The sequence below is a fragment of the Phalacrocorax aristotelis genome, chromosome 3 (assembly GCF_949628215.1).
Source record: "Phalacrocorax aristotelis chromosome 3, bGulAri2.1, whole genome shotgun sequence".
Taxonomy (NCBI): domain Eukaryota; kingdom Metazoa; phylum Chordata; class Aves; order Suliformes; family Phalacrocoracidae; genus Phalacrocorax; species Phalacrocorax aristotelis.
Genome location: NC_134278.1, coordinates 87143925 through 87168697, shown reverse-complemented (window position 1 = coordinate 87168697; position 24773 = coordinate 87143925). Strand labels below are relative to the sequence as shown.

The following is a 24773-nucleotide window of genomic DNA, read 5'->3' as shown; positions in this document are numbered from 1 at the left end:
TTAACACCATGCGGCTACCAGGTCAAAAATGAGATTTATCCATCATAATGTTGCCCCAGACAGTGGCATTTTATATAATGATATTCCGAACTGCATTGAGAGCGAACATATATCCATGACTGTATGTAAATGTATGAACACACTCTGACACAGAAAACCAGAATAAAAAAGGCAAGCTGAACAAGCTTAAAAGCAAACACTTTTCTATTAAAAGGCAAGTTGCTCAGCTCAGCTTCTGCCTGGAGTATGATTAGAACCCCACTGTAAAACAATTACCAAGACAGTCTTCTGTATTTGATGTCTGAAAGAGAAACGACCTCATGCAGACTCTGTCTCTTGTGTGCACTGGCAAGTATATTTTACTGCTGATTTTCTATGAATAAACATATGCTAAGAGTGGATGAAACACACTGCTGGTTTTAAACATGCCTAATGTAGTATTAGAGGCTCATTTCCAAAACTGTCTGCCTTGTTTATCAGCTCCTCCCTCCAGCTGGCAAAGAATACCACTGATAGCAACTCTGGTCAGCTGTCTTGCACAGTACACTCATCTATAGGAGACATGTTCTTCTAGTAGGAAATAACCCTCCCCGAAACCTAAACAAAATGGTTCTAGCAATTTAGAAAACAGTTGTACTTTTCTACCACGAATCAATAATAACCATATAAATTATGTGTCATCAAACTCATTCCACTGTAACTGTTACGGTGTACCACATGTACTGAGCTTATAAAGCTGGAGCCTAATACCCAGGCTGTTCTGCCCAACATCCAGCAGCCTCCTGTCTCCATCTTCCATTTGTGAGACCCTCTCATGTAACTGTAGCATAAATATCAGAAAATAAGATGTCACCTTTTTCAGAAAATTTTAAAATTAAATGAGTAATACAGTTTTCAAAACTGCCATATCATCTACCAAATTATATTTGATACAGATCCACTTAGTGCAGTTTTTAACACAGCATCAAAAACAACATTATTTAAAGGACAGTTTGGGCACTGCATTTGATTTGGGAGACAAAGATCATGTAACAAGAGAAAATTTTTTGTAACTATTTTTGAAAAAACACAGTAGAGAAGAGATGGATGGACTCACCTTTCACACTCTTTTACTGGTTCAAGATAAATAAGGTATTAAAAGTGTGAAAAGCTAATTAGATATTAAAAGTTCTTTCAACAATTCATCTAAAATTCTCATTAAGGTAAGATTTTTGTCATATCACAGCTCTGGTTTAATAGATTATTACATATTAGAGATAAAAAGGATTAGTGGTGGCCCTAATTTGAGGTGATCTGGGCACAGTCTTGTTTTGGTCAGAAGTAAAAATGCCCATTGCAGACAGCAGTACGGCATGAGCAAACGATTTGAAGCAACTAGCAGGCTTTGCTTGGGGATCCAGGGATGGCTGCAGGTCAGAATATCAATTAATGGACAGGGCTGTTCAGAAAACCTTACATAGCACTTGCCCTCACAACATCTACCTCAAACCAGGACCACTGGTGCCTCCTCCCCTTTGTGCTGTGTCATACAGGGGGGAAACACTCATAACCACCCCCACCCACTCCATGTCTTGCTCACGCAATGCTTGCACTAAATAGTGGTGGGAACTTACTTGTCCTACAGTATTTGGTATAAAATTTCTTCAGCAGAACTCAAGCGTGCAAACTGCTTCCATTACCTTCTGTAATTTTCAGAGAAGGTGCCTAATCTAAGGGGGTTGTTTACATAAGTGACCGCCCTAGAGTTGGTGCAGACAGACAGGAGACTCAGCACTCCCGGACATCTACCCCAAACCAGGGTAATTTGCTTTGTGCACAGGCCCCACTCCCACTCCTTACCAAAGCAGAGACCCTGCCTCTGATTGTGTTCTACTTTTAGTTAAAATCACACAGAAACATCATCGTGGTACACACAAGAAACAACCATGTGTTACTGAAAAAAACACAGGACCAGGCTTCCTAGGAAGATTTCCTACCCTGTCTCCTTCAGAGCTAGGGCAGCCAATCAAGACGATGATTTCCACAAGTTTTGCTCCAAAAACTTAATCTCAGAGATTTCTCAACTAGAACGAAGTGCTAAATATTTAACGTCAGCAAAAACTAAAAGTAAAACAAGTTTTCTCATTCTCTATTACATTTAAAGCAGAGCGAGATGGCTGACAAAGCAGCATTTAATTCCTAGCTATATCTAGACCAGAATACCCAGCCTAATTTACACAGACAGACAGTCACAGTTCACATAATCACATACAGCAGAATACGACAGGGGAATTAAAGGACTAGGAAAGCACATCTGAACTATAAGCATCCTGTTCTAAATGTATTCAATGCAGACATTTAATTAAAAAAAAGGCTAACCTGGTCGGTTCTTATTTTCGCAAAAATTTATTTCAAGCAGAAAATACAAAACTAATGATAGAGCTTTTCCGATTACTTTTTCTTAAATAAAGTGAATAGCCAGTTTAAATTTAAGCTCCCACATGCTACAAAGATGCACTAGAAAAGATAGCCAAGATTTTGTAATATATTCTGGTATAGCAACTGATCAGCAAATAAGGAATCATCTTATTCTGTATGCCAATCCCCAAGTTCTTTCTGCAGACGCATTGACAGTATTCAAAATTTCAACTCCCTATGCTGGCATTTGCCTCCCAATGTTTATTTCCAGAAACAGGTGGGAAGATGTGACATCTAGACATGGGCTTTTATTCTGATGTAAAGCAAAACTTGCTCTTGAGAAGTTAGTGTTGCAGCACTGCTGTAGTAAAACAGATTTAAACACCCAGTATGTAAGTCTGATTTTACCAAAATTCTGGGCTAATTACTGTTTAAATTCAAATGAGCTGCCACTTCTTGAAAAGCCTCACTTGGAAAAACAACATACTCAGAGCTGTATCTGATGAAAACTTAACTTCTTCCTAATACCTCATTTTATTGTATGACATGGAGAATCAGTCACTCTTAAGACTAGAACCGGGTTCATTGCTACATCCCATCCACCTGCCCTCTTCTTTCCCATTACTTTCAAATTATTTATCACCTTTTTTTGTGTTGTCATGCCTAAAAATAACAAATGGGCGTTTCAAGAGAGAAATAATCTCTCCAAACCTATGAGTGATAGAACATGATTTAGGGCACTCAAAATGCAAAATAATCGTAGGCAGCCATGATACAGAATTTCAGGAGGAGGATGGGACACACACACAACACCAAAATATGCACTTGTAACAATAAAATGAAACTAGTTGTCAAATGTTCTGTAACTTTCTCTAATGTTTCTTTCATTTTGAGGCTTTGCCCGCATTGAGCAGAGGCCAGTTCAGAACTCCTTTTGGGTTAGGGTTCCTGAAGTTATGCAAGAGCAACAGGCAAAAGGAAGAGACACGTCATTTTTCAGCCTAAACTTGTTATTCTTTATAACTGTTTGCCGTAGGCTAGTGTGAACAGCAAACGCTAAACTCTTCGCAACCCCACCCCCCCAAGTTCAGCAGCTTCCTGGAGAAACCACATAGAATACCCTTATTGGTTAAGGTATAAAAAAAAATTCCCATCTCAGGAGGATGTACATCCGACACTAAATCACTGTCAGACTTCGAAGGTTGGCAGTTTTCTTCACCGTTAATTACCTTAACATTCAAAAAGGCACTATTAATAGGAAAATTAGGAAAACAGTAGTCTAAAAAGGGACATCAAAACTTTTCAGAAGACTCTCTAGAAAGGATAGATGCAGAAGGAAGTTCAGTTTCCAAGACCTCAATACAAGTACAGCCTGGAAATTCAGGGCAATGCTTCACCTGGCAGGTTATGGTATGCAGGCAGAGCTAAACACTGCTAGTCCCTGAAAGCAGTAGGCAGCACAAGCAGAGCAAGACACTGAATGCTCACTCACACAAATGAGTCCTTAAAAAGAGAATACTAATGAGCTGCTAATGCAATCAAGGGAAATTAAATCCCGTGTGTAACCACTATCACATTATTGTGGTTGATTAGTCAGAGGCAAGAAGAAAGGAGGGAGCCTCCAGCACACACAAAGCAGAATCTGTTCTCCACAGCTGTAATTGGTAAGGCAAGAAACAGCAGCCTTAAACTGTACCAACAAAGATCTAGGCCAGAACGATTCCCAAAAGCAAGGACAATGGAGCATTGGAACAGGCTGTCTGGAGGCACTGCAAGGACCTCATCTTAAAGTTTTTAAAAACAGTTTAGGCAAGTGCCAGGAATGACACCACCTTGAGGCAACAGGACAGAGCAGGTGAGGCTGCCTCCAGCCCCAGCCTAGACCAATCTATGAGCAAAGCTTCAAACAGAGGTGGGGCATTTTTCTCCATTCATCTAACAAATTAGTAGGTCTGAGATGTCCTTTTCTCTTGTTAGCAAAGACACTGTTTTAATAGGCCTGCCACATAAAAAGAGGAATATGGTTAGTATCAGGGATACAGCGATGATTGCCAATGCCTTCATTACGTCAATGCTACTGAAAAGGGCTCACTGACCACAACCCTGGGCCCTGTGAATAACCTATATACAAAGGTGAAACACAAGGCACAGGAGGGAAGATGGAGAAGACTACTATGAACCTTGGAGTATATTAGTATGCCATTCATTAGCTATTAGAGAAACAAATCTGGGCTCAAAAACATTTTTTGACAAAAAGCTGGGAAAGTTTTTTCATAGACCAAATCTTTTACCCTCTGAAAACATCCTATGAATTTTTCAATTTGTTTAAGAATGTGGGAGGCAGCTGCCTACAAAGCTGTCAGCAAACAGGCAAACATGATGGTCTGTCCTCAATGGATGTTCTTATGTGCTTTTCCATGCTTTGAGCATGCTAGGTAGCAAAATTACCTTTTTCCATCACTTAAGCTACCTTTATTTTAGACAAAGTTCTTGCACATAGAGCCAGTGAAAGCTTCAAAGTATTTGGACCAATTTAAACCTCCACTCTTCCCTCCTGTCCCCTTCTTCTGCCATTAGCTAGACAATCTGCAGAGATCAAGAAACATAGCCCAAACTTCAGGTCAGCTGAACTCTTCTTAGAGATGCAGTCTTCATTTCAAGTTGACTAAAACACATCAGCTGCCATCCTCCTAGCACCTCTGAGGGGATGCTTAACAATTGTCCCAGCACAGGCCACTTCACTTGAAAACTATTTTACTGCTAAAAGACAAATATGTATTTAAAAACATGCACTGTTCTTTTATTTAAATGGGAGAGCATGGGAACCCTGCAGGAAGTTTGATGGAAGCATTCATGTTGTTTATGAGAGTCTTCCCTGGTACCTATAGAGTCTCTTGCCATGCAGAAGCTCTTTGTTGAGCACTGGTACCAGAAACTCCGAGCAAGCAATCCATAAGAGAAATCAGAAGTTAATGCTGTAATGCTGAAAAAATTGACGCTGGAAGTTGGAGCTCAGACAGTGAAAAGGAACCAAGGGTGGAAACAGCACATATTCAAATTACCCATAGGAACAACAAGAGAAAAAATCACTTACTAGAGGAAGTAGCTTATATTTTTAAATGGAAGGCAACTAGACCTTGTTCTATAAACTGAATAGGCAAAATAAACTAATGCCAGTCTGTTAGATTTTGAAAGCCTATTACCCCTCCACAGATGGGTCAGTCTTATTCTTAGCTACGAGTTTCTTGTGCTCCAACTTGCAACAGCCAATCTGAACATCTGATATTATTATTCAGAAGAGCACAAAAAACCAATACAACTCCAAGAACTGCCTCATGAAGAAAAAGCAGAAAATCAAATACACTGGGTGTGGTTAAACAAAGATTAAATTAGAGACAAGAAAGTTAGCAGTAAATAGAGAAAGAATGCAGCTGTAAGGAGGTAAAGACATGGAAGAGGCTGATGGAAAATGAATATCAACATTTAAATATTAAGAAACCATGCTATGATCAAATTATTTATGGATTAGACATACAGTAGATGGCAAAGGTTCACTTACTAGAATACAAATGCAGAGTGACCAAAACATTAAAAATACAGTTAGACCACCAACAAAACACAAAAAAAAACCCAAACCAAGAAAAAAAAAACAACAAAGAAACCAAATATGTTGCTTCATTTTCATCTACAGATGGTTATCTTGCACAAATCGCCTCACTGCTACTTAAAAATTCCTCTGGAAATCCAGAATAATCTTGTTTGAATTTGTTAGCATATGCCAGCAGAGGTATCAAACTTCAGCTGAATATCTCTCTTTGCTGATCTTTGCTCAGCCCTGCTGCAGCATTACAAAATTATTTTGGGGATTGACTTTTAACAGTAATAAAAAAAACTCAAAAGAAGTGTTTTTAGCAGAATTCAGATTGCTTCATAATGAAAGAACGTCCACAAACTTTTCAGACTTTTTGCATTCTGAGTGTTGCTAACCAAAGAGGAAGGGAAACCCTGCAGCCCATGAGGGCAGAGAACTTACTTGGGCGAAAAGGAAAAGCCCCCAAAGGACTGTAAATGTCCTCACACTTCCCAAAGGTGGCCTGTCCTTATTAGGATGATAAATATGTTCCTTGAAAACCATACGTTAAGCCTGAATGGGTAAATGTCTACAATTTAGGGAGGGAGGAGGTCAACCTCCTGCCTCCCCAGCTCCCAGATTTTTAACAAGCAGGTGTTTTGTGCTCTGAAATGTCAACTAGCCATTGGACCATTTGTTACTTGCGCAAACAGATGAACATATTTTCATCCACCACTAAGTGGAGCTGTTACTCTTGGAAAAAAAACTTTCCATATCTTTAAGTATATTTGTAGACCAGATTTTTTTGGCTGTATCTACAGTGTTACTTTTTTTTAAAAAAAAAAAAAAAAAAAAAGGTATTGAAAGCATCCAGTTTTATAGTTCCTTTAGCTCTCAATAGTTTTTGCAGTAAAATTATTCTTTAAATTTATTATTTTGAGGATAATATTTATATATCCTCTAATCCAAGGATAAACATCTACCTACCAAAGACTATTTGGCAGTTCCTGTGGGATGAACTAATGGCATAACTGAGGTTGTAAGGAGTAAGTCTGCACATAATAGAAGATTACTACATCACTGATACATACTGGAACCTTCTGTTTTGGCAGAGGCTGCATTTTGGGACACAGCAACTGAAGCAACCTCCCACTCTGCAAGAATTACTGCAGCTCCGAGAAGATTTGAGGCAGAGAGCGAGAACAGCCTGCAGCAGGTGGACTACTGCCACCTCTGTATATCATATGATGATATGTGAAAAGCAGCAATGTGTTATTAAGCAGGACATGCCCACTATAAACTTCTGAAAAAAATATGTGGCCAATGTCACAGGAAATCCAACTATACTCAGAGGGGTTGGCTGAGAAATACACTGACATTGTTTTATCCAGAGTTACTTGTACAGTGCCAGTTGGTGACAGAGACTTCCCTGATTAAAATAAACTCAGCGAGAAAGAAAAAGAAACTCCAGGAAACAGCAACTAAACTGTTTTGTGTTCATAAGTCTCGTAAATGAAAATAGAAACTTGACATTTCAAAACAAAAGTGTAAATTCAGCACTTTGCTTTCAGCCCTTTTAAATGTTCAGTCACTGGCGATCAGAATAAATCTTAGCTTTGGACATCCAAATCAATTCTGATATTGAAAAAAAAGAAAAAACAGCATTTTTAGGCAAAAAGATAACATGCAAATTCCATTACTTCCCCATACTTTAGTGCTGTGTGGTACTACTACGACTCAGTAGAACAGCAATATTTTTTTGTTTAAAAGCAACAAATAAAAATTAAATCATGGTACTGAGAAACAGTCCATAATGACATTATATTAATGAGAGATAAACACACAGTCTTGATACAACAGTCCTTTTAAATGTATTTCAAAAAGAAGTTTCTTCCTCAAGGAAACTCCAGATAAAGCAGCTCCCTCATTTTTCATTCAGGCCAGGCAGCCCCAGAGCAGAAGCTGCAGCCCAGTACAGATCGGGGAAAGAAAAAAAGTACTTAATGAAGCAGTGCTCTATGCAATGATCATCCCTGCTGTTTGGCAAAGCATATTGTTTGTACAGCCCTCAGGATCTCAGCTCTCCGGGAAGTTCTGGGAGCTCCTAACTCAGAGAAGCCAGAGATCCACAGGAGCCACCTTTTGAGTTTTCACTGGGTGAGCAAGACAGCTCCCACACACAGAGAGAGTGAGACTGGGATCTCAGGGAGCAGGAGGTACATCATGGCTCTCTTGCTCTTCGCTTAAGTGACCATGGCTGGTCCCACCCCTCCACCCTGCCTCAGTTTCCACACCTGTAAAACTCAAGTGATGAAACTGTGCGCTTCGCTAAAGAGTGGCATTCAAAATCGGGAAGGGTGCGCTGCCATTTGGGATGTACAGCTGTCATAACACAGCTCTGACTTGTTCACTGCCCTGCTCGTAGATAAATAATGCGTCATAACCCATAAAACAATGAGTCATAACCCACCTCTGACTTGTTTACTCTATTGCTCAGAGCAAAATAATGCAAGGAAGACTGATGCTTACAGGGAAGGAATTTAAGCAGTGTAGTATAGTACTCCCCTCTCCTGTATTTTAATTGTAACATAACAATAGGTATTTTAATTAGGCTACATTACTACAGAGCAAGGCTTTACTGTGGTTCAGCAGCTCAAATTTTAGCCAAGCCTTTTTCAGCATCTGGACACCCTTTAATCTTTAAAATTATTAAGTGTTACACATATAAAAAGAAAAACCATAACATTTCAGCTTACATTCTCTATGACAAATGTCCATTCTTTGTCTTCAAACTCTTCAGCATGGGGATCCTAGAAAAACAAACCAGAGAACTTAAGTCTAATAATCCAGGGTGCAAGAAATTTTACCGCAGCAAGATTTTCATATACTCATAGAAATACTTTTACCCACTGAAGATGACAGAGGGAAATATTTTAGCTAGGACGTAGCCTTCAATGGATGTCAATAAGATGATGAGCAAGTTGGGGTAAAACTGCCAGTGAAGACAATAAAGACTCCTACAGATACAAACATGAGGTAGATTCTGATAAAGGCCTGGAATTCTATTTCCTTTCATCCAGAGGGAAAAAAAAAAAAACAAACAACACAACATCTCCCTTTAGTTCGTAAGTTCCACCTCCCAGATAAACACAACAAATCTACACCTTGCAGAGAATAGTGGAGGAAGCCACTGCTCCCACCTGGCATGAGAATGCATACACCTAGAGCAAGCATCACCCCAAACTCCTCATGCCCAGAGTCCATCAGCACGAGCAGAGATCCAGAGTCACATTTCACTGCAAATTTCTTATATACCTAACCTTACACTTGACAACATTTCTACTGTATCACACATGAGGATCAGAAAACATTTTCACCATCAGGAAGATAAATAACAATGAGGTTAGTGTATTTGGTGTTTGTTTTCAATTTAATGAGCTTTCAGTCTGGTGGTGTGGTCTGTATTGCTGTTGTCTGCAATCAAGGTAACTGTGGAGACATTAAGTCATCCCCTTCATGGCTATATCAAGGATCCTACTTTAAAAAAAAAACTTTTAAAACAGCTGTAACAAAATAACTTCTACCCCTCTTTCAAAACAGCTTCTCCCACTAAGAGAATGTGGCTTTAGGCTTTCTTCAGACACGAAGCCCGATTTTGCTATACCTCAATTTTATCCTATTATTTCTAGTTACAGGAAACCACTCAATTACTCCTTCACCTCTGATGCATGCATGCTACAGATGCTTGTGGATAAATGTCACTTCCCCATAATCAGCATCTGTCATCACCATATGAGGCGTCTCAGCACCTGCAGAGTTTTCTTTCTATGATTTGGAGCCTGCTCATAATACTACACCAAGCACCGCACCAATTCCATCTTGCTGCTGTAAATTAACAAAATGGATCGAGGTATTTTGCTTCTACTTGTTTATCTCCATTAGTACCATCTTTCCAGAATGCTACACACCTCACATTCAATCTTTTCCACTCATCTTGTCTTAGTCTTAGTCTTTGTTTTAACCGTCATTGTTTCACTCAGTTTTACCTTAAAGTCAGACACACAGTGATTAGAGGTACTATATTGCAGTACTACAAATGATTCTTTTTAAATAGTTCTCATCAAATACACAAAATAATTTTGTAAGTAGTGAGCTTGCAGCATGAACAACCAGCAAAAAGATTTTTTTTTTCTTTTTCCAGCACACAAATAACTCAGACAGTGTGCTCTTAAATATACTTCCACTTTGAATGAACTACAGTAACACTTCTAAGAGGATATCATCCTATCTCCTCCAGCACAGTCCTTTCTACAAAATCTAGCAAAGTGGGTTCACTGCTCTGCAGACCCCCTGTAAAACAGTGGCTCTCCTTGCAGGAAGAGTCCTGCTGGGCATCAACATGCTTAGATGGAGTTCAACAACATATCATACTGCTGGCACCATCGTGAGCTATGTATTTAATAGCTACAACTACAGGTGTCATATGCAATACACATTTTAAAATGCATTACTCCAACAATGGGGTATAGTTTCAATGAAAAAAATATAAGATGTTACTAGAAACTTATGTCAAAAATTGATTATTTCTTTTGATAAATATTTTTAGAGTTTTAAAAATCAGAATAATTTAAATACTGCAAATGTACTGTACTGTACCATTAGCCATAAGGTTAGAAGGGAAAGTAGATACATACAAAATTATACCGAGGTATCTCCATGTTCCAATTAAAGTACTTGTAAATATCAGATTATGCAATTATATATCCATCACATTAATCAGGTTTGTGGAACTCTATTATGTAAATAAAGCGCACAATACCCGCTGGTTTGCTGTATCCTATATAAATTCTAAAGATACAATTTTCTGTAATCCAGCTATTAAGTACTTATTTTCAAGAGTTAACCTGGGGCAATTCACTTTTTGTTTAATTGTTTCCTTTGATACAGCATAAAAGGACACAATGAGATTTAATGGGATCATTAATCACTTTATGTTTTAATAAGCTACTCCATAATATATGACTAAACTCTTAAATATTTCATCCTGCTCGATTTTTTTCATAACTCCCCCAAAAGCTATTAATGCAAGCTTGAAGGTTTACCTAAAACTGCTCGCAAAGTCAAGGCCCAGTATTTTATCCCATATAACAAACAAAACTGTTTTGTTCATGCAAGGCAATAAAGAAAAACAAAGCTCTTCTATCAATGGCAATAAAACTGATTCACACCTCTGAAGGCTACAGAATCAGGTGCTCTGCTGAGAATTTCTGATAATCTGATAAAGCAAAATAATACTGTATAATGGAAAGAATTCTTAACATTCAACATTTTGGCATGCACTTGTAAGTTGTGAACACTTCTGAACAATTAACGTGCCTGTATTACCCCCAAACTCCCTACCAACTACCCAGAATAAGAAAAAAAAAGAATTTAAAAGCTTCAAGGACTTCTCTAATGAACAGCCTTACCAAAAGTTCAGAGAGTATGAAATATGCAAAGATATGGACACTTTGCATATGTGTAAGATATTTCAGATTTAAAGACAAACACAGATTTTTCTTAAAAAAAACTACATTTCTTGTTAGTCTCAAAATGCCTCTAGAAACAGAAAACCCTGAATAAGCTTATAGACATAGGCCTCAGCATCTCTTTAAAACAGACACGTAAGTGGCTTCAGTCTTCTCACTAAAATGCTTTTATTAGCAGCCCAGGGAGCAGCATGCATAGTCCTATTTCTAGCTAACTTACAACTTTATTATATGGTCAGCATTAACAGACACTTGTATGATTATAGTTACAACACAGTTTCTATTGCAACCACCATTTCACCCTTTGGGCTACCACTTCTGTGTGTAGTCCCCATAAAAAGTGATGTTTCTATAAATTTGACTAATCTTTCATCTTATTTTGGACACGAAGAGGGTAAATACCAGTAACAAAACATAACAACGCTCACTTCCCTCCCTGGCTAACCTATATTCTCCATTCATTTCCCTCAAAACTCATGCGATGAATTTTGAAAATTATTATTTGAGGACTATATAGCTGACAACTCTTCAAGGAAAAATGCCATTGCAAAGAACAACCACCCTAGGAACAACGGTTAGAGCAGCCTTTGAAATCGTCACTGTATGAAAGCCCCCCCTGATAACATAGCACACAAAACCTCACCTCTCCTGCAAGCAGATACAAGTAATCACTGAAAATGCACTGCTGGAAGCACCTAAACACAAGAGTTACAAACAGACCTCATTCCCATCCTCCTTCCTGAAAGCAAATGATAATGAAAATTACCTAAAAAGCTCAAGGAACAAACTCTCTCCAGTACTTTTCTCAGCCTGAAACTGCACCATAACTCGCTGTAACACAAAGGGGGTTTTCAAGAGCCATTTATTTTATAATTTTATTTTATAATGCTCATTTCCTTTACCAACACACCACAGATGCAGAATTACACTTTATCATTATGGTTTTACCCTGAATTGAAAACTGTGAATATTTGGGCAAATGGATTGAATGGCTTGCTGTACCTTCTCATTTTATTGTGCAAAAAAGAATCATCACGCCCATATCAAAAGATGGGCCTCATTTTCCTGCTTCTCTTTCCATATGCATTCGCCTCTCAGTACGACACTCCTTTTCAGTACCTTCAACTAAGTTTTAGAGCCTTCTTTATTGCCCTACCCATTTTCTTCCCCCCCTCCCCCCCCCCCGAATAAGGTAACTTCAGTGTCCAAAAGTAACACTCAGGTGAGAAGTCTTCTGGGTCATCAGAAGACTTACGGGTCATCTTATGGGTCTCCTACACTGAGACTATCAGTTAATCATTTCTCCAACCCTCAAGATCAGTAGAGCTCTTTAGTCTACCAGCAAAAACCTAGCCCATCTCACATTTTCCCAGTAACTGTGTTAACTACTGTTCTAGAGATATGCTAGCCCTCAACAAGCTCAGTCCTACAAACTTTACTCTGCAATCCCACCCATCAGCTTCTTTCTGTGACTCCATTCTGCCCATCCACGTGTCAACTACCCCAAAACAGACAACTCTTCTGGGCTTGGGCAAGGGAAAGGGAACAAAGAATGTGTCTGTCACATTTTTCTGTTCTCTGTTGATCAGTCCATCATCAGCCCATTCTGCAAGGAGCTTTGTCAAGGACTAGAACATTTGGCAGTGAATAAGGTGGTTTCAGAAAAACTGAAGAAAGGTAACCCTTCTCCAATAGTTTAGGTTGTCTTCAGAGTTATTTCTGTATCTCTTGTAATAGGAATGAAAGATGTATCAGCAAACAAGGGATTGCTCCTTCTCCTAATCAGCAGCCAGAGTGGGTGGGGAAGATCTTCAGCCTGTTAGTCCCTTCCTCCCCTCCTTTCCTAAGCTTTCCTGGCTTTTGAAGCTTGCCTTTCAATTAGATCACTTCATACCAGCCTTAATCTTCAGTCCTTCTTCTTGGAGAATAACTCCTTAAGGACTGTCATACTGAATCAGATCAAATGATGACAGGGTTTGTGATCTTCCTCTACCAATGACCTATAGCAGATGCTTTGGGTACTCCAGCATCTGTCCTCAGCTTTTGTACTTGGGCTGTTTGAAGCTGCAGAAGACTCAAATTTGACCCAGTTCTTGTCACTTTCAATGAGGTCTGATGAGTCTAGAAAATTACATTCAACCGTGGTCAGCTTTTGCTGAGCTTCCAGAAAGCAGGTAGCTCTGAGCAGACCAGCAGAACTGCCTTTGCACATCACCACACCAACCTCACACCTGCTTGCGTTTTCCTGGAAAGCCTCTGGGCTAGAAAGGCAAAAAGGATTGACTTTTCTTTTAATATATTTTTTACAACTAGTCCCCACACTAACACTGGATATTTAATTTTTTAGTGTGCACTTCCCTGGGTTTATGATTTTCATATCTGACACACATTATCTTGTCTACAGGGCTGGTTTTTCCTCCTATTGAATATGCTCCGTAGCATCTGGTCAAACCACTGGTCTCTCCTAAACCGAAACAAGTATGTTCTGAATCCAGTTTTTTTCTTTGCTTCTGGGAAATGGCTTTATCGAAGGGTTTGGGGTTCTTTTTTTCCTTTCCTGAGACAATGTATTAGCTCTTCTGCAGCGTTCCTGCTAGAGCATGGCCAGTTACTGCACTATAATCAAAGCACATGATTGACTCAGGCTTTCCAGAAAAATTATATGTGATTTATTCTGAGGTATGTGGGGATGGGAATACTTTCAACAAAACAAGCCTCCTTTTATTATCTGTTTTGTTCTTATTTTACTCATAAACAATTTTTTGTGTGCTTAGAAAGTGATGCCTTTTTCAAACTTTGGAATGAAGAGCTGGTAATCTTCCCTAGCTTTGTTGCAATAGTACCTTGGTGCGATAAACCATGTATATTACTGCCAAAACAAGTGGGTTTTGTTATCAAATGAAGCAAAGTCCACGCTTACTCCAGAAGAACAAACGTTTTTGCTTGGGAAGTTCACTTTGCTTTTAAGCTAGAAAATAATGGTGTTGCAATTTAAATCCTCATAGTACAATTGATGTTCACTTAACTTTGCTAAAAGCACTGGGCTTGCTTGGCAATGAAAATTTCATTTAAAATCTCCCTCAGTTGATACAGGGATGTGTTGGTACATAAAACCAAAGAAAAGTATACAAGCTTTCATATATGATAGTTTAAAAATGAACTTCCGGAGTACAACCATGGAAACAATGAAAAATGGGAATTCAGCTAGCTTTTCTGGCATTTGTGGATCTTTCCATGAAAGCGCTACAAATCATGGACTTAAAATGCACAACAGGCTTATTGTTTCACAGTGTTTCTTTCTCCCCATTTTGGTTGAAAAACCCAAAGGCATAACCAAACATCAATGTCTGGCGTGGCAAAGAAAGAAGTCAAACTTTCAGAACAGATGGAACTTCTTACATAATTAGCACTTCGGCCAGCTGGATGGGCAGGACCTAGAGTTAGTCGAGAAGCTGAATCAATATATCCTTTTGAGGCTTTTCCCCACATGATTCCAGAGTATTATGAAATTTTACTAGCAGCCCAGAACTAAGCAAAATGAAACAAAAAGGTGGTATTTATCTGACATGGAAGTTTTCTTAATGAAGGTTAGAGTCTCTTCAATACTTAGCTCTGCTTGCCTAAGAATTACAAATATATTGTTGGAAACAAGCTAACACCAAAATAGGGATGTGCAGATAATACAAAATATCTCATCTGTTGACTGATCACAGGCACTTTGCCAGCCAGCTCTCAAGTGTCCATGGGTGACTACTGGAGAGGATATTCTTAACATTCTCATCAGCACTCGAAACCTCGACTTATCTTCTAATCCTACCAGCAACACATTTCAACAGCCACTTACGAACACACAGCCACTACTGTGTGAATCATTTCCCAAAACACGTAGCTGTCTATTCTGGAGTCTGCTCTTTCCCTTCCCTGCACCTCCATTTCAAAGAGCACCACTGCGCTAATTTGTTAACTGTGATTGCTACAAAGCTCTGTCGGAGCAACTTGCTCCCATCAGTGGGCTCTGCCAGTGTGGACATGGAGTCAGCAGCTTCCCTTAGCTTCTTGGGTTGTAATGGAAAAGGACAACTACTGTTTGTTAAACAACACAGCTGTGGTAAGTGTGCTGAGTGCAAACTGCCAACTTTCAGCAGTCACTCTCCTTCACAGGGGAGTGGTTCCTAAAGGGACTTTAACAGAACTACAAGGTGAGACCCCTCTTTTCCTGAGCTTTACTGCTTTCACTGTTTTCACATCCCTCCTTCCAGAGGAAGGAATGATATAAATACCTGACTTGTAAGTCAGGTTCCAAAAAGGCTGCTGCCATGTGCTATTACATACTTCCCTTCCCACTTCTCTAGCGCTGAGCAGCCAACGCATCAGATGTGTGAAAAATAGCTAGTTCTTTTTGACCGTCTTTGCCCAGAACATACCAGCTATGGAAATGCCAGCTCTCTGGGTGTTAGGACATACCCCATGCTATAGCTGAAGTGCTGCTGTAGCACTGAGCCAGAGCCATCAGAGAACAGGGCACAGCATAAACTGTGCTAACACCATATTCTGCTTGCAATCACGTATCACTCACAGCTCATTCATCCAGGCAGGCTGCTGGTCTCACATAGATACAGTGCTCCTGGCACATTACCCAGCTTGCTCAAAAAGCACTGCTCTGTACCATGCCTGCCTATCCTTATAGAGAAAAAGGTGGTTTTGGCCACTCTCAGGCACTCTTGTTGGAAGAGCCAGAGGATCAATTAGAGGAGATTTACATAAAAGCTGCCTGACAATACGATGCTTTCTGTGTGATCTCAATATTTTTATTGTAAAAGCCTGTGGCGTTACTCACACTCCTTCCTCTCCTCCCAGAACAACCATTGCAATAGGCAGGCTCATTTTTGGGGAGAGGAGGAAGCAGTCCAGTGAACAGATCTGCCCGCAGAGTCACAGTGCTGGGTAAAATTAAGGCTGTAGTAATACCTAACACCAGTTCCAGAGGCCCTTCTCTCCCCTCACTGTCTGGTCCCAGCCCTCACACTCGCTTTCAGTGGCACAACTACAAGTTTGTTGTGCTGTACTAGAAAACACAGCCATGAAACAGTGCAGATAGGAATAAAAAGGTAGTGTGGGATGGCAGGAGAACGCTGGGACCCTTTTACTCCAAAGCCGCAGCATCACAAGAGTTGCACCCAAAAGAAACTTAATTTCTCATACTTCACGTAACATGTTATCTCCTACACTATCTAGAATCATGTACATTTCTGCATCACTTTAATGTTAAAAATATTAACATTTACTGTGTTACATGACCATATTCAGATTATATAGACATGCAGTATAATCACATAATGGTGTTAAACTTCTTAATCCAAGTAGAGGCCCTTGAAGCATGCAAAGGCAAACAATTTTTGCCAGTGAACTTTTGAACCTCCATTGAAGACTATGTGTCTGCTAAGAAGGGAGCCAAATTTATGATAGTTAGCATCACTGGCAACCTGGGAAGTTTCTGTTCATTGGTGATCCCAAGGGGTGGGGGGTAACAACCCCCTTTTTAGGCTCAATGAACCAAGTAATAAATTCACATTCTAGAGCTAACCAGAAACCACTACTAAGCAGTTATTCAGGGAAGTCTCCAAGACAAAGAACTATAAATATTACTAATTAGAAAAAAGTATGTTACTGTTGCCCTAAGATGTAAAGGCAGCAATTATAAATAAGAACCAGAGTGTTGCTGTAGACACCAGAGTAAAGAACAAGAAAGAACCAGTGAAATGATAAAATCACAGAAAGCATCAGCCTCTCAGTCAGCCTCCTACGCTGTCACCCATGCAAAGGTGCATTGTTTATCTTTATGCAGAAAGGACTTTCCCCACTGAGGTTTGGGAAGATAAGTTCTAGCATAACTGTCAATTTGTCCTCCTGCTTTGCAGCAACACAAATAAGCTTCTTTTTTAACAGAACAAATGCAGTTCCTAAAAAACAAAAAAAATTCCTGCAAAAATCTTAGAATTCTCTGTACTACACCAATACTCCACATCCACTCCTACGATTGCAATCACTAAAGTACTCTGACGTTTGTGTGGCATACTAAATACTATGGAATTAAGAGCTGGATTCTGTTCCCAGTCAATAGCATAAGAAATAGGGTCACTGCACTGGCACTGAACAAGTCAGTCTAGAAATGGCTGTTTTGACAACTTCTGGCTTACAGTATTTAAAGAAAACCAACCAGGCTATAACCCATGCCAAGCCCTTACACATGTACTACGTGCGCAGTTACACATATACTAAATTCTATGCCAATGACTCGCCATAATCAGCTCAATGGGATATTTCAGTGTGTTAACTAAACAACGTAAGTGAGCTTTGGCAGACATCCGTCTCTCCAGAATTTAAGCTGGGGACATAAGGTTGTACAGTTAACAACTTAAACCCAGCAAGATTAGGCCTTTGTGATTATAATCTGTCATTTCCAAACAGAAATTTTGGAAAATATATACTCTTTATGAAATGGGAAGATATGCTTTAAAAAAACCAAAACAAGCCATACCTTAAAGAGTGTCACAGTTATTTCAACATTTTCAGGAACTGGCCATACCACCACCCCACGGTATGGGTTCTTGATTCCAGGCTGCCAGCTATGAGCCTAAAGGAAGAAAAGAAACAGTTGTCTTAGCACCATTACAAAAGGGCTGACTCAACTTCCACAGGACCCAGCATGTATAGGTAGAAGTAACATGTCACTGACTCCAAAAAGGCTTCTTTCTTAAACCTATGACTCTGCTGAACACTATGAAGGGTATCACCAAGAATGAGAGTAAGACCACTAGCAGGCATTTTTTTTCCACTGAACTAAAGCTGTTCATCACAAGGTATTATACTCTGGGTTTTTAAGCACATAGCACAGGCCAGGACACTCAGAGCCTTGCAAAAATCAAGGCCATAAGGCCAGAGCTTCTGTAGCAAGCTGAGCTTTAATTTGTTTCTATCCAGATGAGGGAATGCTTTTATTTAAAGAATACTTGATGAGTATAGCACATAGTGCAGCCACAACCATGTTTAGAGCTAAATAGAGCAAAAAGACATTTTTTAAAAGCAAAAAATCAACAAACCAATTATTTATAATACAGATTAAATTTATTAATTTTATTTATTAAATTTATTAAATTTATATTCTTATTAATTAATATGCTGGGGTACCTACACCTAGAAAAGATAATTATAAAAGCACACTAAAACAGACTGAGAACTTGTCTACCTCTGAGTATCTATTTGGATTGACATGTGGTCTGTATTTACATTTATATTTACATGTGTAAGCATTTCTATGTCAGAATAAGTATGTTTTTTTCCAAGCTCAACTTAATCCATTTTGTGATGCTATAAGACAAATGAGGGATGGATGCTGATGCACAAGTGACTGCTGAGCAGCATAGGGGTCACTGAAGATCTGTAGAGTTTTTATGAGGAAAGAATGTACCATCTATTTACTATTATCTGAAGCCAATTAACTGGGCTTTGTTTTATTTTTTTAATTCTAAAGCATCACTCACTGTAGTTTTATACTCCTTCCAATACTCCAAACTTCAGCTGAAGACTGCCTATTAGAAGAAATTTTTGCTATAATAATGCTAGTAGGACTTGTGCCTCAGATTCTCAGGAACCCTAAAGTAACCTGGGCAACTTCAAACATGGCTTTGCTATACCAAGGTGGGAAAGACAAAGCTGGTCCCATTTGATCACATAGAGGCAATAACTCTCTGCTGCTCTGTACTGTAAGCTGTGTGTACTCCAGATGCCAGGTTCATATCTGACAGACCCATCATACCCGCCTGCTGCTTCATGAGCCCTCTTGCATTCGGCTGGGCTTTCACCAGAGCCCGCAGCATCACAGGTACCTCCAGTAGACTTGCTCTTACTCTAATGCCTCAATCCTCACAAAGCAGAATTCTGCACATTAACTACAGGTGACAATAACTAAGGCAGCAGGGGCAAGGAGAGGAAGGATGAAGGGAGATGAGGAGGAGAGTTGCAAAGAGATGTGAAGCTGCTGGCAGAATCCAGCCTGTGCAGCCACCAAAGAGAGCCCTACCTGCCTCCACAGCTACATACATACAGCATGCTCATTTCCATCCTGTTATTTTTATTTTCTTGCTGAACATTGCCAGCTCTCCTGTAGTTTTATCACAAGTTTTTTCCACCTTTGGTGTTCTGCTTAAAGCCCCAGCTCCCAAAGATGCCTAATTAAATTATAAATTTCAGTATGTTTCTATGCTTTGTGCTTGCAAAGTAAACTTAAATAACATGATTTGGGGCATCTGAAGAAAGGAATTTTTAAAAAGAGCAACTTGAAAGGACCCAATTTCTACTATTTTTAACTCCACAAATTTCAGTCTAATCTCATTATTCTAAAGCAGGCCTGGATGAATTTCTGAACAACAGAGCAAACAACACTGTTCATAGCTTTACTCCACAAGCTTATTTTATAAGAAAAAGATGTTTTGTGAGCAGCAACACACACCACAGTAGTGGTCACCCCTACCACAGCCACTTGAGCTCCTGCTTACTTCTCCCTTCCACGGGACCTGCAGTTCCCCCCATCGTTCTCAACTTGCCTGATGGGTATATTCAGCAGGCACAAGGCAGCGACCCAGGGCCAGGCTCACCTGCCAGCCAGCCAGTCCTCACGTAGCATTTTGTAAGAGAAATCAACTTCTCCATAGGTGCACTCCATCCTCTTTCTAGATATCCATTTTCACAAGACTAGTAAGAGCTCATGGCATATCTGCAACCTGCACTTTCTTACTGGTTTTGGCCAATACTGAAAATTATGTCAAACTTTCTATGTCCAGGGTCCAGGCACTGACAGCCTGCTCAATTGAGAATCACTTGTTCCATTTATAAAAAAAACAAACCTAGCAAACAAAAAACCCACCCCACAAAAAAAAAAAAACCAACCCAAACCCCAAACAAACCCCACACAACTAGAAAACAAGTATTCACCAGTGCAGGCAAAGCTTTACTTCAAGCCCTTTATCAGCATTGCCTCCCACCAGGAGAGTTAGCAAGACACACAAATGGATATATATGATTTTCTGTTGCTGTGACAGGCATGTCACTGAAAGAAACAACCAAGAGACAAGCCGTAGCTAATGAACTTTTAAAGCAAAGCTGTTCTGTGATCAGCTGAATGTTATTAAATCCTCCTTTGGCTTTGAAAAATAAACACTATACCACACAAACAGCATGACAGAAAAAGATAACATCAAAACTAGGTCTGGCTTGTTAGGAAGGAGAAAGGGAAATGGGAAAGTAAAAGGGGCAAAACACAGAGGAAGGGCTAACAATGGCGATGATTTAAAGGGCTCACAAACTGTACTCAAAATAAGTTAAACACTCCTGAAAATATTGAAACTGTTGTCAAGCAGCCTTCAATAGTCAGTAATTTCAAACACAAGGAGAGTGTTCTGACGTTTGTGCAAATTCTCAACATTTAGTAACACTTAAGCGATTATCAGCAAGGAACAGTCTCTTCACTCTTGGTAAGTGTCCACTTTTTGACTGTGTGAAACAACAGAGTCTCACACACCTCTCTGACCTCACGCACAGGCTAGACAAACTTAAGCCTTGTTCTCCAGCAGTTTTTGCTGGGGAGCACAGAGTGGGCTTACTTTTACAAGTGGGCTGAGTCGTAAAAGTAACATTTCCTGGCATTGCTGAAACTCTAGTACCAAATGGTGAAAGATTACAGAAAACTATAAAGCAGCTCTGTCTAGTTCAACATATGGCAATACATTGATTGAACAAAAGAGGATGAGAGTAGCTCACCCAAGGTCTGCCTTTGGTATTCCACCTTTTCTTATCATTACCTGCCAGGGGCTGATCTTGACCATATAAAACTACCTCCCATTCCACAGGTAAACTTGGACAATGACAACTGACAGAGGACTGGAGAAGATGACATTGCACAGCTTTCCAAAATACAAATTCATATCTGTGAAACTTGGAACAAACCAGGTTATTTCATAAACACCATTATTTTTAAAGCACCATCCTCCTGTCTAAAAAACATTTTCTATCAACTCTGTGTAATGTAAGAAAGTGTACAAACATTTATAAATCCAGTGTCACCCTCTTACGGGGGGTTGGGGGGGTGGGGTGTAGCCAAAATAACCCTACCAAACTTATACCAGAATATTTTAGCCAGTTCTTGGGTGGGGTAGGGGAACCAAACAACAAAACACAAGAAAGCCTGAATATAAATCTTCCCTTACAGTCACTGCTCAGCTATCTAGTTTATAGTGTATAAACAGAGCAGTCTTTCAAATCTGAATAAAAAAGGATAAAGTTGAAGACAGCCCCCAATCAGGAACTTTGCTTTCAAACATGATGTTAATAAATGCTTCTACCAGCTGTACATCACTTTATCATGAAGACAAGGCAGATACAGGCAACTAGAGCGCATTATGGAAGTAACTTCCCTAGCCCCTGTATGTAGGGGTTTTCATGACGTGGCACATATGGCATCCCTATCACGACCAACTCTGCTTACTGCTGCTTACACTTTTCCTTGTCTCTGCAAAAATCTTTCATGACCCTTCGAAAGCAAAATATTACATTATTTCAAGAGCCTAAACTTCCAGATGCTTTATGTTACCCATTTGCTTTCTCCCTTCTTCACTACTGCCTTGTCTCATCCTGCCTCTGTTGTGCAGGATAACTGCAAGTTACTTCCTGTAAGATCCTAGAGCTGACCATAATATTTTAAGCCTGCTGCAAATTATGCAACAGTTTATATTTATGAATCAAAAGCCTTCAATATTGTTTTTTAAAAGCAAAAGTCAGAACCAGACCTACCATTATTCCTCACCTGCAGCCCCAGGAACAGCTTTTATTGTGAGCCAGTGAGCTGCTGCTTTTCTTTCCCTGATAAAATTTTTGTTCACTGCCTATGATCAGAGCAGCTCTGCTACTTGCCTCTGTGACAGACCGTTCAGGGCACAAGGGCCAAGCAGAAGCTCCACTGGCTCCAACAGTGCTTAGGGCAGCTCAGCTTGTAGGGATAGTCCCTCTTCTTCAGTGTTATCCAGGGAGAACACTTAGACAGTTAGAGGGAAAAAAAATAAAGAGGAAGAGTTGACATTAAGCAGCCAGATCCTTCATCTGGTGCCTCCACAACAGCAGCATGGCTTGTGAAGGCTAAGCATTGCTCTCATTTGCTCTTTGTGACTAGTTCCACCGAAGCCATATATCATCTGCAGACAGTCAGTATGATCCAGCTGATAACAGACCTGCTGGAAGAAGAATGGACTGGGAAAAACTCCCGAGTTCTCCACACCAAAGGAAACCTCAACTGGCAGTTTGTGGATGGTTTATCCTTCTGTACCATAGCTCAGTATCACAAAGGGAGGAGACAAATTAAAGACCATACTCCAGACTGCAGCTTGCATCCCCATGATCATCCTGAAATCACTGTGCTTAGCTCTCCAGTTAAAGAGGCTGGGCACCAGAACGATGCTCCCATCACACTCTCGCCCTGGGATGCAGTCCAGAAAACAGCACATGTCAAAGAAGAAAGTTCAAAGCCCTGGAAATGCCAGGCAGCCCTCATTCAACCCACTGCTGTCGGTGTTCATTGAGAGTAGACAAGGAAACTAGCAGGTTCCCACAGGTCTTCCCCGCGAACATCTTCATCAGCACACCAATGTGTTACAACTGCAAGTATGCGTCCATGTATAACTGCTAAAAAGCTACAGAAAAACTGCTAAGCTTGGAAAATGAGCAAAACCTGTCTTCACTAGGAAACATTCTTTAGCACTGGACTAGTTGTTCAAACTTTATTTCACACATACACATTTATGACATATTCCTTAAATACATTATTCATGCTATTTCTCTCACCAAACCTTGCCTTATTCACTGCCCACAATAGATGACACTCAGATAAACATTTTCTTTGCCTTCTTATCAAGCAGTTTCTGGCCTTATCTATCAGGCTTCTTATTAAAAAAAAAAAACCAAACCTGAATGCAGATTTATTTTTGTCATAGTTTTCAGAGACATCCATCCCTGCATCTCAGAACATCACCAAAATTTAACTTTATGGAACCCTTGACAAAAAGAAGGGTATTATGGTCCCCAGTTTACAAGCTCCAAAGGAATAGCTGGTTTCCACTAATTTTGCATGGTCTGCTTAAATCAGCTAGGACCTTACTTTATAGGGATTAAGCATGAAACAACCTTTTGTTTTGTTTTCCAAAGCAGACTTTTTTCAGTTCAAGTGCAATGATGGCTCCTCAATACTGTTGCAAGCCAGTCCCCCATGCCCCAGACACCCACAAAATGGAAAGATATCTCAAATCTCTCTTTAATCCTACAAAGCTTCTGACTGAGGCTAGACAGAGATGAGGATAGGACAAAACTGAATTCATTAAGGTAGCATGTAACCACGTAACAGTGAGGCAGTCTTTTCTGTTCATGTTCTATACCTTCTTTAACAATGATCCTCCAACTTCTTTATCAATTAAGTAGTTTCACTCGCCACTCAGTCGTTATGCTCTCCCTCACCTAACTCTGAAAGGATATGCACAGACCATTAGAATGACTCTTCCCTGATTTTGACCACTTGCATTTGCAACTCAACATGACTCCCTTGCTTCACGAATAAACCGAGAAGCCCCAGGAGTGCCATTACTGAACTGTGCTGGTCCCAGGAAGTCACCGGCATGTCAGAGGCACAACATGCCTTAGTAACTCCACTCAGTGAAGAAGCTGGTAGTGACAAGCAGGGCTGGTACTAGGCAATGAAGCAGCCAGAAAAGGGAACAGATTGTCAAGGACCGCAAAACAGGTGACCCAACTGCTGCTTTGCTGATGACATATCCTTGAACAAAGGCTGGGTGGGCTGCTGTTGTGGATAACAAGGGATCCTTTTCACTCCCTACATATAGATCCTTTTTACGACCTGTCCCTCTCCTACACTTGGCTCTGCTCTTACTGCTAAAGTCCTTTCCCTGTCCCCAACATTGTTCCATATCTTCTTTGTTTAATAAACTTGCAGCAGAAGTGCTGAAATTACAGGCAAGGCACCTTCTTTCAGTTTTGATATAAAAAGGACCTTTGAAGAATAATTCTGTCAGGCTCTTAGAAGCAAGTGAAAATTTGGTTCTTCAGAGATGTATAATTCAACTGTAAGCCTGTGTACATTCACAGGAATAGCAGAAAGTACCTCCCTGACATCATGGCAGCATCTCTTTTCAAATTGAAATTTCTTAGTTCAAAGCCTGGAA

At 39.9% G+C, this 24773-nt stretch overlaps 1 protein-coding gene across 11 annotated transcripts in view; it reads right to left on the bottom strand.

Annotated features, from left to right (window-relative positions):
- EHBP1 (EH domain binding protein 1) overlaps nucleotides 1–24773 on the bottom strand; it is a 225622-nt gene that overhangs the window by 162425 nt on the left and 38424 nt on the right. For all 11 annotated transcript variants that reach the window (XM_075088343.1, XM_075088349.1, XM_075088353.1 and 8 more), the window contains exons 4-5: nucleotides 18035–18130; nucleotides 8725–8778 (exon numbers count right to left, since the gene is read on the bottom strand). In XM_075088343.1, coding sequence (XP_074944444.1) covers nucleotides 8725–8778; nucleotides 18035–18130 — 150 coding nt within the window. The remainder of the gene's footprint in view (nucleotides 1–8724; nucleotides 8779–18034; nucleotides 18131–24773) is intronic.